The following is a 14,580-nucleotide window of genomic DNA, read 5'->3' as shown; positions in this document are numbered from 1 at the left end:
TTAAAATACTTTATTAATCTAAGGATTAAATTAGTAAGATATTTTGGTCTGTGCTTACTTGTGAAAGTCAGTACCAATATGTAATTAGTCTATAATATAAAGTAATTAAACACACACACACATATTGTAGCAGTTTTGGAAATGATCTTGGCAATTAGATTGCTTAAGTTAGTTTTAAATATAACTCATACTTCTACGTGCAAAACTTCCATATTTATATAATGAAACAATTCAGTCTTTGTGATGTTTTATAGATACTGAAAATTCTAAGTATAAATATATGCACAGAATTGAATTGGGCTGTACTAGTGTCATTCAGTCCATCTAAAGCTCATCTACTACATGCCATGTGGATATCGCTTATTGAAAAGTATCTTTATGCGGTTTTACCTGACACTACTATCATATTCTCTCTAAGTTTGTTGAGGGGAAAAGCAGGCAAACGCAAACAACTTATTTATTTATTTATTTATTTATTTATTTATTTTTTATTCTTTGTGTTTTTAAGTCCTGATTTGAAAATAGAGTTGTTCTAATAATTAGGGCAATTCATTTTCCCAGTACTAACACCAGGGTTTCCTTTTCCTTTTGGTTTGGTCCTGCATGTTTTTTTAGATTCTGGGAGAACACACAACAAAATTCTGAGGCTGAGAGGAAAGCATGAAGAAAATCAGGAAGAGGAAAAAGAATCTCTCTTCCTCCAGCAGACGAGTTTAATGAAAGCCATTCGTTCTAAGAAAATCTCCCAGCCTGCGTACACTTGGAGGGCACCGGAAGTACAAATGGCTCATTGGAGGCCACCTATTGCAGGCTATGACTAATTAGAATTTCATTCTTCCTGATTGTGACTTCCTGATTTTTTTTTTTCTCGGATGGGATTTACAGAAGTCACTTAGGGCTTCCCTCAGTAAATGTAAAAGTCAGAGGAAGTCTTGTCCTCTTTTTCATCTCTATGTATGATCTCCAATCTTGGCCCCTGTGGGAGTGCCAGCCCACAGGAGCTGCTCAGGGCACACAAGGCTAAATGTCCCTCCCTCAGTGGGTGCCTTAAATGGTTTGAATATCAACTTAGCTTCATTGCCAGGCAGCAGTCATGTGCAGAGCAGAATCTTAACTAAGGCTGGACATTGAGAAGAGGCATGTGGAAAGAGGTGCTCGCACTTCTGAAGTTCTCCACAGTACACAAGAGGCTTGAAAGGGCAGCCTTTAACAGAGCTTAATTTATAGTGTTTCATGACTGTTAGTGGATATGATGACAATGCTCGACGTTGAACTTTGCAGCTGACGTTTGAAGACTTTTTGCTCGTGTTTCTTTTTTTCTGATTCTATTTTAAAAAATCCTAAACCTGTGCATAGAAGTTTCCAGAATGAATGCACTTTCCTCTCATGTTCCAGAACTGCTGTCCAATGTCTTGTCTTCTAGGTATTAAAGATGTTCATGTTTCAAAATGTCTATGACAACAGCAAACATACCTTTTCAGTATTCCAAAATGTCTCTTCACCCATTGACAACTTGTATTTATGTTATAGAAAGTGACTAAACCAAAGAACAAATACAAATCTACATGTGTAAAGCATGTCATGTCATAAGTGGCCACTAACAACAATAAAGGTTGGCTCGCTTATCAAAAACCCTAGTGCAGATGAAAGAAAAATCAAAATTTGGTTTGTCTTACTGCCAATAGCATAATTTCTGGGGAACTCACAATTTTAAAGTTAAAATACAATTTTGCTATACACAAAAATCAAAGACCTAAATTTGCCCCTTTTTAACTAACAAATATTCCAAATTAGATGAACAGTAGTTGTTCTCATTGTAACTATAGTTAGCTTATGTTTAATCTTTCCCATTGTTATAAGATGATCTCAGCAACTCCTTCAAAATGTACATGAAATAAATAACATTTAGATCATGCAAGTTTAGTAATTAATGGTTAAGAAAACCATGGTTTGAGAACAGCAAATGTGAATTATAAATAAACCAATTGATATTATTATACCCCCAGCACAGAAATTCCCTATCCTTCTTTATGTGTATATATGTGTGCTTATATATGAGTTTCTAAATTTCAGTTATTGTCAAAAGAGTCGGCATGTTGATTTAGTTCTGACTTTCAATTCAATTCCATTTTTATAGAAAACAACTGAGAAGATTAAATTTTAAAACAGGGAAATAAAACAATTTTTCCCAATAAGTGATGAAAAATGAAAGAGGTTCTGATTTTTTCCCATCTACAAAAATCAATGGCTGGAAGCAAAAAAAGAAAATTGCCAACTATGTTCTGCCTTCTGCTGCAAGGGCTCTTTGCTCAGGCTCTGCTGGGAGCGCGTCCTGCATCAGACACTGCGCGTTGCTCCCAAGCAGGAAATCTCTTCGCCATCATTTTCCCACTTCGCTCAAGAATAAGCTCTGAAGGCCAAATAAGGTGAGGGACTGTGCCTTACTCTGGGAGAGTCAGCGATGAGAACTGCTTCTGAATTTGGCTGTGAAGTCTGGAGAACTGCTCAAATGACTTTTTGATCAGGCTCTTCCTATTGTCGCTGAGTGTCACCTCAATCAGGTACAGCTGCAGACCAACAGGCAAAAGTCAAAAGATGGAGATAAAACTTGTCATAGATCCTAAAACCTGCTTTTAGGTAAATTAAACAAAGAAGGAAACTTTCTGTTAAAAAATTATAATCAGAACTGAGGGACGCAATTTGTAATGCCACGATTACCTATAAATAAAATATATGAGGATACCATAATTTTATATTCTGGCAGCATTGCCTAATTTCTGCTGTCCTTTCTTGCAGACACTTTAATTAGCTCTTGATTTATATTCTACCACAGGGTAGGAACAGTTCCCTCCGAAAGTTCTCCACTAATAGCTCTGGTTGTTATGATTTTTCTTAAAACATCTCCTTAATGGCAGTTCTCCACTTGGAACTGATTTTCAATTTGCATAGTAAAACCACCATGCCTTACAGGGATGTGTAGCAGAGTCTGTGGCGCAGATTTTGACTTACGTTGTTGTGCGTCTTGCTGAACCCCAATATTGTGGCTCTCTGAATTGTCCTGGTTTTATGCAGGATGCAGGATTCGTGGTGAGGAGTCTGAGGGGCAGGTTTGGCGAGGCTTGTGGCTGGCATCTGTGCCAGTGTGTGGATCAGGTTATTCAATTTAACCGGGAAACACTCCAGACTTTCCTTTATTTTCCTAGAGAAGTGGGAAAGACAAGACAGTAAGATGCACTCCCTCTGTCAGCTGGCTTCGTTTATAATTGGGCCCCTTACGTTTGTCAGATGCATGTGTGTTTGGAAGGGTGAGATGAAAATTTATATATACCAAACCCAGCTATTAAATATTGTGTTCCTATATATTGAGTTCACATCTGGAAGTTATTAGGAAGTATAGAACACACTCTCTTGGTGAGAAAGAAGACATCATCATATTCTGACAATTTTTAGAAGTTTGTTTTGGGCCAGTGAGAGCTGAGCAGATAACAGTGCTTGCAGTTGAGCCTGAGTACCTGAGTTTGATCCTGCTGGGTGTCCTCTGATTTCTGCATGGGTGCTGTGAGCACAGGTGCGAACACACACACACACACACACACACACACACACACACACACACACGTCACACAAGAGAGAGCGAGAGCGAGAGCGAGAGCGAGAGCGAGAGCGAGAGCGAGAGCGAGAGCGAGAGCGAGAGCGAGAGCGAGAGCGAGAGCGAGAGCGAGAGCGAGAGCGAGAGAACAGACTTGGCATAGTGTCACACATCTGTAATCCTAACATTGGGGAAAAGTGGATGTGGAGGAGGGAGACACACACACAAAGAGAGACACACACAGAGAATACACACACACAAAGAGACAGACAGAGACACACACAGAGAACACAGAGAATACACACACACTCAGAGACAGACAGACAGACACACACATACACAGACAGAGACACATGCACAGACACACACAGAGATAAATTCACACAGTGAGAGATTCAGACACATACAAATTAAATAAAGAAATAAATAAAATGAAATTAATAAGTTATTTTGTTTTATATTTTTAGAGATTATGATGTTAAAACAAATTAATTGTAGTTCATATTCATTTAAAACCTAGAAAGTGAGGTAGGTCCAAAGCTGCCTAACACCAGGCATGGGCAACCTCTGGCCCACATGCAACCCAACACAAATTCACAGACATACAACGTTAGGAGATTACTTTTGGTAATGCCTTTGTTTGGTTCTGAAGCATAAATTCTGTAAATGACATCATGTCGCAATGTCAAAAGGCTGAACCTGCCACACCCACTCCTTCCCTCCTCCTCTATGTAAAGGATTTTGAAAACTAGGGCTCAATTTCATTGTTCATTTTTACTTTATTTCTGTATACTTTCATTCCTCTACAAGTTGTCTTAGAAAAAGTCAGTACACTCAAACAATGTATTTAATACTTAAGTACTTCATATGGACTATTACTCACTCTATAGTGTTTTTTTCTTTTTTGATTTTGGAGTTTGATCTTCAAAGCATAGTTTTTAGTACTCTAATGATACGATGATCTCTTAGTATGAAGTTTTCACCGTTCTTTTATGATATTGTTCCATTTATCCCCTTCTAAGAGCGACATTGAAATTTGCTAGTTTCCTTTAGCTCTGCTTTCTTTCCCCGAATGACTGGCAGTATTAACCCATCAGTACTGGAAAGCAAGCGACATGCCTATTCTCTCTGTTACATTTCCCAGTCTCCATTGCCATTGCTTTAAAAGATTCGCTTTTATTTTTATTTGTGTGTACACTGTAGGATTTTATACAGGACATGAATGACATCCTTTTCTATTCCATAAAAATTTCTAAATGCTTCTAGATTTTATTAAATTTCTTCTTTCCATTGAGGTGACAAATAAGGCTTTCAGTTTAATTGCTTAGTGGCTGTTTGAATATTTATCTTGTAATCGTTTATCTGCTCTTATCTGAAATCATGTTCTTGATAATCCCTTGGGACTGTTTTAATTGTTATCAAATTCAACAGGGGAAAGGACATTGTCACATAGTTTCACTATCAGTGAGGAGGCTTCATGGTTTCCCTGACAATGGGCATGCTTATAATTTTTCACTTTCAGAAGTATGAAATTTATCTACATTTCCTTTCATTGTGAGCTTGCTAATGTTTTGGGAGATGAATAGATATAATCAAGCATGAAATTTCTGGGTTGGCGTGCATCAACATTATCATTCAATACCCCTTTAGAACCAGTCCACCAGGAACTAGATGGTAACAATGTACTTCAACCATGTTTAATAATGTCCCCTAACTTTAGAAATATTCAGACTCATTTATCTTTTCTAGTCTCTAGCTCTGTTTGGATAAGTTTCAAATTTCCCCATTATTATACATAAATCGATGTCAAAATTATCTAAAAATCGTTGAAATACAGCTCTGATCCCCATTACTCATTTCCATCCTCTTCATTATTTTTGATGGTATTCTTGGAACTTGTAAATTCATGAATCTATGCTATAGTGCAAAGTATTGACTTTAAAGACAGGAAAATAATAGTAACAGTATGAGTGTATTACCAGTTATTATTTATGAGTATTTGTCCATTCCTTCATTGGTTCATCGATCCAGTAAATGCTTACTGAGCACTTTGATGTGCTCGAGTGGGAGGCTCTCAAGAGTGATGCTGTGCACTCAGCCCTCACACAGCAGTGGCCACAAACCATCCATCTTCAGTTCTGATGCACTCATTTCCCACCTGTGTGGGGTGTAGGTGCTCTGCTCTCACATTGTCCAGGGGTTAGAAATCTTAGGAAGAGTGGGGCTCTGTGAGTGGTTTCTGCTTTCTTTAATATGTGTGTGTGTGCGTCTTGTATGTAGGTGCCCTTGGAGGCCAGAAGAGGGCGTCTGATCACCTGGAGCAGGACTTACAGGTAGTAATGAGCCACCAGAGCTGGGTTCTGGACACTGAACTTGTGTCCTCTGGAAGAGCAGTAAGGGCTCTTAACTACAGAGCTACCCCTTCAGCCGCTTGCCTTTGGTTTTGAGGCAATTTTCACTCATATTCACCTCTTTTTACAGGCACCATACCACACATTGTCATTAAATATCACGCATTCAAGAGTTTGCCTTGACAGCGATAGGATTCCAACCTCTTAGACCTGATATATCCAGGTAACACTGGATATATATGAACACACACACACACACACACACACACACACACACACGGAACACTCTAGGACTTACTTTGTTTAATGGCACTATTAGCAGGAGTATGCAGAATAACTTTTTGGCTTGGGTAATAGTGTGTGGGCCTCATGCATGTGAGGCAAGTATTCTACTACTGAACTATGTCTCTAACCTTTATGCAGAGTTTTTTTTTTTTAATAATAAAGAGCCAAAGCTACAGCCAGAAGAACCCCAGCTCTGAGAACACCCCCAGGCACTCTTGATCAAGAATGTCTAATTCCCCTGCTAGGCCTGGCTCTGTGCACTGCAGCAAATGGCTGATGGAGCCAATCAGAGTGCTGCCCTCAGGAAGTCTATGCCCTTTGGCAAGCAACACACTAAACGCTTCATGATAATCTTCTTATCCTCCAGAAAGACAGTGAAATTATTTTCTCTGTGGTTAAAAACAAAATCCAAGGGAGATTCAGTGCCACCAAAAAAATAAAAATGTAATCTAGGAAGTCATAACCAGAGAGTCCCATTCACATTTCTCTAATTCCAAAGTCCTAATTCTGTTTATGAATTTTTGATAATGGAAAAAACCTTTCAATTTTGTCTTAACATGGAAAATAATCGACTAGGTTTAGTGTGGAATTCCCTGGTGTGGTAAAGGCTGTGAAATGTTTAGTGTTTGATTTTTTACTCAGAAATAACGTATAGGCAGAAAAAACAACAGCAACAACAAAAATAAAACCCTAACAAATATTTCCAGCTACCTGAAGAGATCAATAATCACATTTCTTAAACTTTAGACTGTATTTTTGTTTGTTTGATTGATTGCTGCTTCTGTTTTGGGGGACCTAAACTGGCCTCCAACCTGAGATCCTCCTGCCTCAGCTTCCAGAGTGCTTGGATTGCGAGCATGTGCCAGGATTCCCAATATGTTCTATCTTAAAGTGTCTACACTCTGTATTCTACTTCACAGTTAATGTGTAATTTCACATAATATTATATATTAAAAGTTTAAATAAATTGCTTCTCCTCAGAAACGACTGCCTCCAAAAGGTGCCCTAGAAATGTATGCATGGGTAGGTGCTGAATCTCTAGCTCTGATCTTCATAGTAACTTCTGGAACAATGGAAATTTCTTTTAAAATTAATTATATTTTTACGTGATATATATATATATATATATATATATATGTGTGTGTGTGTGTGTGTGTGTGTGTGTGTGTGTATGTGCTAAACATGCATATGTGGTTTATGCATATCTGTATATGTGTGTGGTATACATGCATAAGTGTTGTGCATATCTATCTGCATGTGTGTGAAGGTCAGAGACCAGCATTGGATATCTTCTTCAATTGTACTCAGCCTTTTGTGACCAAGTATCACTGAACATGGGGTTTACCAATTTGGCCAGTCTAGCTTGCCATCAGGCCCAAGAAAGGTCTTCCTGGCTTTTCCTCCCTGGTGCTTGGATTACAATTGCATACTACCACACCCGCATGGATGCTGTGGATTGAAACTCAGGTCCTCATGCTTGGATGGAAGCACTTCACTAACTGAGTCTCTACTCCATGTAGAAAAAATGATATAATTTTGCATTCACATTTACACATATGAGAAAAATCTTTTCACTGCATATAAACCAGAGTGGCCACTGGGGAGTGTTACCTTCAGGGTGTGGACCAGACCCATGTGTAAGACCCTCAAGCAACCCAGGGGGATTTCTACCTGAGCATGTTTCTTACCACAGCTTAAATTATTTATATGCTTTGGTGGTTTGACAGAATATAGGATCTCCTGACCAGTTTCTTTAATAATCTGAGGGAAATATTTCTCCAAATATTTTCTGTGAAGACTTTGTAAGAGTCACTTTTTATGTTTCTACTTACATTGTAATTTTATCATTTATAAACAGAAGGGTTTCACGTGACTCAAACTCACCAAGAACAAATTTGTCCTTCATCTAAATTGTAGGCTTCACTTCATTGTAGGGATTCTGGTGTGTGTAATAAACACAGTACTGTACATTGTTTTTGCATTGGGGTGTTGATTGTCCAGCTTGCTCAGCAGTTCAGGGGAATGATAAATTGATGCAGCTTTTGTCATAATTTCTTCATTCCACGAGGGAAAGCAATAATCCAGCATTCAATTTGTAACTTCTGAAATGTCTGTCTAGCACTTTTTTAAACTTATGTTTATAAAGCATGCCATCACACAATTCTGTTTTTATTATATATATGCAGTTGAAGTTTTCCTATGTCCACCCAGCTCCTGCGTCCTTGTGTGTCTGCAGCCACTCAGACCCAAATAAACACCCACACACTAATATTATTTAAAACTGCTTGGCCATTAGCTCAGGCCTACCACTAACTAGCTCTTACACTTAAACTCAGCCAATATCTGTTAATCTAGATGTTGCCACATATTACGTGGCTTTATCTGTGTGCCTGTTACATGCTGCTCCCTGGACAGTGGGCTGGTGTCTCCCGACTCAGCCTTCCTCTTCCCACAGTTCTCTTCTCTGTTTGTCCCACCTATACTTCCTGCCTGGCTACTGGCCAGTCAGCATTTTATTTATACAGAGGGATATCCACAGCATATATATGTCAAATATACTATATGTATTTTTATTATATATATGTCAAAGATATTCAAGCACATATTTTAAGCAAAACAGTGTTATTTAAAACCTTTTCTATAGGAGCAGTGGTTAAGAGAGACGGCTACTCTTGTAGGACCTGGGTTTGTTTCTCAGAACCCACACCAGGTGACTCCCAACAGCCTATAACTACAGTTCAGGGGATCTGACACAGTCTTTTGGCATCTGCACACACATGGTACACATATATACACACAAGCAAACACACACACAGAATTTAAAGTATGTATTCAACAAATAATCATTGCAATACATTCTGTATGCATAAGAAAAGATACCTCCCTAAGCATTTTATTCACAAAGAGTCTTGCTATGGCTCAGGCTGGCGTTGATCTGCTCCTCCTCCTGCTTCAGCCTTCTGATTGCTGGGAACACTTTTATTTTTGAAAACTTAGTATTTATATGTGTCAAAGAGAACTCCTAATAACTGGGTGCACATGTATGTAATATATTTGTGTAAATATTTTTGTAAAAACAACTTTTTTGTTTTATTCTTTGAATAAAATAACATATATCATGTAAATTCTTATGGACTTGATAGGTTGCCCACATAGCTTGGGATGCATGGCCATAAGCATGTGGATATTTTCCTTATAATGGTCTTTACAGTAATCTGGAGACACTGATGCTAATGAGCATTTACATTTGTCCAACATAGACTGCTGTGGATATCGCTCTATATAAATAAAACACTGATGGCCAGTGACCAGACAGGAAGTATAGTCGGGACAAGGAGAGAGGAGAATTGGGGAAACAGGAAGAAGGGAGGGAGACACTGAAAGCCACTGCCAGGATAAGCAGCATGTAAAGACACCGGTAAGCCACAAGCGATGTGGCAAGGTATAGATTTATAGAAATGGGTTAATTTAAGATATAAGAACAGTTAGCAAGAAGCCTGCCACAGCCATACAGTTTATAAGTAATATAAGCATCTGAGTGATTATTTTATATGTGGATTGTGGGATTGCGGGGCTTGGTGGAACCTGGAGAGAAGACCTCCAGCAACATAGGCAGGCCAGTAGGAGCTATACACAGGATTTCATTCTCATATTATTTGGCACAGCTGTATGCTGCAAAAATCACCTGTTAAAGAAAAGTCAACTCTGTTTGCACTGAGCTCACTAGCCCTGCTTACAAGCTTAACATCATTCCTGATGGTCAGGAGCTTCTATGGAGTATACTTGGTGATTAAAGCATGCTATTTCTCAAGGATCAAAAGCGGTAACACAAATCATTAGAAGTAGCATATTAGTGTGCAACACTTCAACTACTACCAATAAATAAAGAAATGACTGCATGAGTCCAAAAGGTAGCTAACTGTACATGGGAAGAAACAAGGGGAATCAACTGTGTAAACCATTGGTGTAGTCGTGGTAAACTCTTCAGGTCCTGTAAGAATGCTATCACATGACTATTAGAGTAGCTAGGGCTGTTGCTGCTGCCTCTGCATCTTCCTTTTCATCGTTCTCCTCCTCTCCATCTTCTTCTTACCCCCCTCTGTCCTTTAGAACTTGATTTTAAAATCACTTAATTTTATTTTTTTTAGAATTTCATATATAAGTACTATGTTAATATTATCCCTCTCTCTCTTTCCTCTAATTCTTCCCCCACAAAGCCCCACTCCTTTCCAAATTCATGCCCGTTTATTCTTTATGTATTGTTGACACACACACACACACACACACACACACACACACACACACACACACATAAATTTATCAATACAGCATACCGAGTTCATTCAGTGTTGCTTCTATGTGTTTAGGGCTGACTTCTTGGAATTGGATGACCTATAAGGACCTATCCCTGAAGAAGACTGGTTCTTCATCTCTCACTAACCATGAATTGCCTCTGTCTTCTATGGGAATAAAGCTGCGAGAATTCCCCCCTCCCCCAACTAGCACGTCAGCTGGTGTTCTCATACTGATGTTGTATTTAGGCAAGCACAGTGCTGAGATTTCCTGGCTGCTTGCCCTGTCACAGATAGAAGACACTCTCTCACAGCAGACAGAAAATCTTCTTAAATATCTTTTCTGTTTTCCAACTTGAAGTTTCAGGTCTTCAGAATGAATGCCATAGAGTTGGTGAGTCCTAAGTAAATGTCACAAGAGGCTCCTTACTGAATATAAACAAGAATCTCAGACTCCTTAGCCTCAACTATAAAAAGCTTATTATTAGACCTTCTTATGGAGGCCCATTGTAAAAACTGATTATATCTGAGCAAATAGAATGGAGAACCCAGGAGATAGATGGGTGATGGTCTACTCCAATTAGAGAGTAGTGTGCCAGTGAAAAGACAGCATTGAACCATATCCTCAGTGCCAGGGGTACTGATGATGCTGAAATTAATTGTTATGCAGAATATGAAAATAAATCTTAACATGCAACAATAGAGAAGATTCAAAGCAGTAGATGGTGTTATAATAGAAGTTATACAATTCTTTAAAATATGAAGAGATGTATTTAGAATTGGTGGTAAGTTACTTTCATGAAATTGCTTGTTAAGTCACTAGAATAGGCAGCTATGTGTGAACAGGCTCAGGACTTCTGTTGCCTGTGAACTGAAGCACAGAGCAACTGTGTAGGCAACAGCCATTGTTAACCACTGTTGTCTGGGATACTCCTTTCTTTACTCGTTATTTTTGGTACCTTTAGTTGGTACATTAAACTTTTCAAATGCATTTAACCTTTAGACGCAGAGTATTCCAGAAAATTCCAAATACCATTTTTATTACTCAGTAGCTAATTTTGTCCTGACTTGGTATTTAGGCAAATTGGGCATATTGTCAGAGATGTTCCTATTGTAGAAATTTAGACTAGCAACTAAGCTGCCACACATCATACTGAATGTGGCTGGCTAACAGAATGGGAAGTACAAATATTGTAAAAGATGTTATACTGGCAAGTAAAAAATAAAAATAATAAATAAACAAGGGCTCAGACAATTAGTGTAGTTTGAGTTATAATGAGATTAAAGAACCACGAAGGGCTTTCACAATGACAGAAGGAATTCTGAGAACACTCTTTGAATTTGTTTTCTCAGTTTTCAGAAATGTTGAGTGCCTTGGTTGTTACTCCGTCCAAGTTCTGTTTGCTCCTTGTGAGCATTCATCTCTGTAGGTATCAGCAGTTAAGCTAAATTAAAGGAGATTTTTACCCTTATTTGTGAAATAAAACAGTTACATTATGGAAATTTGTAAGACACTAAGTACAAATTCTAGTGTAATGATAAAGGAACTCAGGGATCTACACCCCCACCATGTTCTTTTGCTCAGGTCCGGAGAGAAAACAGTTACAAAGGCATGAGACTGTGTTTGGTTGCCTTTGGGCATGAAGCCTGTCTTGTTATTTAGCCATGAGATCAAAGGGAGAAGGAGGGGGCACACAGGATTGTCTGCATTGTGTCTGTAGCTGTGGTGGCTCAGGAAACTGTGACTCAGATGTGAGTCCAGGTACACACTTTTAGAGGCTGTCAATATCTCCATCTTCTTCAGAATCATCTCATCTGGTGCCACAACATTTCTTCTACACAATGGTTACTCTTAAAGCTGTTCTCCAAAGTGCCAAGTTGAGAGAAATGACTCTGAACTGTTCTTTGGCAAGAGTACCCATACAGGACTCAAGCAACAAGCTCCACAGACACTCATATGAAAGACCCGTCCAGTAAGAACAAAGACAAGTACATAAATGAATCAGGTGTCTCTCTGAAACTTACACCAGAGAATGTCAGAAAATTGGTAGTGGGGCATAGCTCATGATGGGCAAGACAAACAAAGCAGGCCTCTTTCCAGGTGAGACCAGATAGGTCCTGTTGGTTTCTGACACTGTTGGCTTATTGTTTGAATCTGTGCATGTCATTTATCCTTCAAACGCCAGATTTTTTTCTTTTATGTTTGAAGTTTTGCATTGTTTCACATTAGCTTCTAGCTGAAGAATAGTAGATGGTATGTTGTCTGAATCACAGTATCTGCATGGTAGGCCAAAGGGGTGTCTGGGTATCCATGGACAATGTCTCCTCTCAGTTTTGGAGAGGGAAATGGATGATGTGAAAAGCTCTGTCTAGATGTGGGAGGGGAGGTGGGTGGTGAGTCTATACTTATCATTCCAGTCCATCTGTGAGGAAGGTTATCTGTTTCTAAGGACAGCTAACCAGAGGGTTGAGAGTGATTGAAAATTCTGAAATAACCCGTTTGGACAGGATTTTGATGGATGGTTTCCTTTGTTGCCTAGCAGTGGGTGTCTCAGAGATACTCCATGAAAGCATCAATTTGCAGGGGCCTGAGTCATGATTCTTTCTTGATTCCATTCAGCGATGCTTCTCCTCAAGAAGGGGTAGAAGGAAGTTGGGGAAGAGAGAGGCATTGGCAGTGATGTGGAAAAAACCTTTGTGGCCAGCAAGCCAGTTTTATTTTTCTTTTCTTCTCTATACCATTAATTACAATATAATTTTCAGTGCCTCACAGCATGTAACATCCTCTGAAATACTTACAATCAGCTCTTGACCTGAATGCACACACCCAGGAGTAGGGAAGCAATCTGTGCTGCTCACACCCAGATAGAAAGAGTCAGTTCTGGCTTTCAAGTCTCCAGCACAGTTGAAAGGGGAGCCTCCTGATGCTAACAGTGTAGGAAGGATGTGGGAACTTAGGGTGACCATAACGGTACATCTCACATGTCTCAGTCCTTATTCACCCCCCTCCAGCTGTGATCCTGGTGACAGTGAGTAGGTAGATTCTCTTGTCTTATTTTTATCTGTTACTTGGTAATTACTTCAGAATAAGCAGCAGCACAAAAGTCTTGAAGAATCTCAGAACAAAGGAAAGAATAAAAGAATGTAAACATAGAGACTATATGTATCTCTCCCAAATACAGTATATAATTAATAAGGTGTGTGTGTGTGTGTGTGTGTGTGTGTGTGTGTGTGTGTGTGTGTATTTAATTATCTCCACAGAAACAGCAAATACCCATGATGGGTTCATTACAGGACTTGCTTCTTTTTCCGTGAATAAGCATTTCTTTTTTTAAATTCTAAAATCCATGTAATATTCAAGAACACAACTAAAGAGAACAATATGATTTATACAAAAGTACACTTGAATATTCCTGTGACCTCCACAGCTACAAGTTCAACTAACCATGGGCTAAAAATACTTTGAAAATAATTTTTTCTTTACAGAACATAGACAGATTTTTCTTTCTTGCCATCAGTCTCTGAGTAACACAGTATATTAGGTACCATTTCCATCATATTAGTGTAAAAGTATTTATATATTAATTAATGTATTACATATTATAATGTAAGGTTATATACCATTTCCATTGTATTATTATAAAAGTAATCTAGAGAAGGCTATGGGAAAATAAGAGGATGCTGTAGGTCATGTATACACATTATGTCATGTTATATAAGAGACTTTACCATCTTAAGATCTTGCTATCTTTGGGAAATTCTGGACCAAGTATGTTTTGGGTACTCAGAGATGGTTGTAAAGAGGTACATATAATTTCTAGCTTTCATTAAAGTCCTAAATGCTCTACCTAAGTTGCTTGTCATTTACAATTGACCTAGATTTGTTTAAACCTACTCTATTCATTGATTAAGGATTTAAAGAAGAAATAATGTATACTTTAGGAATTCAAATATTCAAACAATAGATCATAGGAAACAGTTTTTGTATTGCAAGGAAATAGGCACAAATGATAGATATTTCTGGATCTTCTATATTGAGTTCTTTTTTGTGCTAGATGGAATG

General features: G+C 38.4%; 1 protein-coding gene across 6 annotated transcripts in view; it reads right to left on the bottom strand.

Annotated features, from left to right (window-relative positions):
- The window catches only part of Pik3c2g (phosphatidylinositol-4-phosphate 3-kinase catalytic subunit type 2 gamma), a 352,621-nt gene that overhangs the window by 68,036 nt on the left and 270,005 nt on the right, over positions 1-14,580 (bottom strand). For all 6 annotated transcript variants that reach the window (XM_006976490.4, XM_015995399.3, XM_076568126.1 and 3 more), the window contains 2 exons: positions 3,010-3,199; positions 2,446-2,567 (listed from right to left, as the gene is read on the bottom strand). In XM_006976490.4, coding sequence (XP_006976552.1) covers positions 2,446-2,567; positions 3,010-3,199 — 312 coding nt within the window. The remainder of the gene's footprint in view (positions 1-2,445; positions 2,568-3,009; positions 3,200-14,580) is intronic.

The sequence above is a fragment of the Peromyscus maniculatus genome, chromosome 3 (assembly GCF_049852395.1).
Source record: "Peromyscus maniculatus bairdii isolate BWxNUB_F1_BW_parent chromosome 3, HU_Pman_BW_mat_3.1, whole genome shotgun sequence".
NCBI classification, from domain to species: domain Eukaryota; kingdom Metazoa; phylum Chordata; class Mammalia; order Rodentia; family Cricetidae; genus Peromyscus; species Peromyscus maniculatus.
The sequence above is the reverse complement of the archived record's forward strand: the minus strand, read 5'-3'. Positions and strand labels throughout refer to the sequence as shown.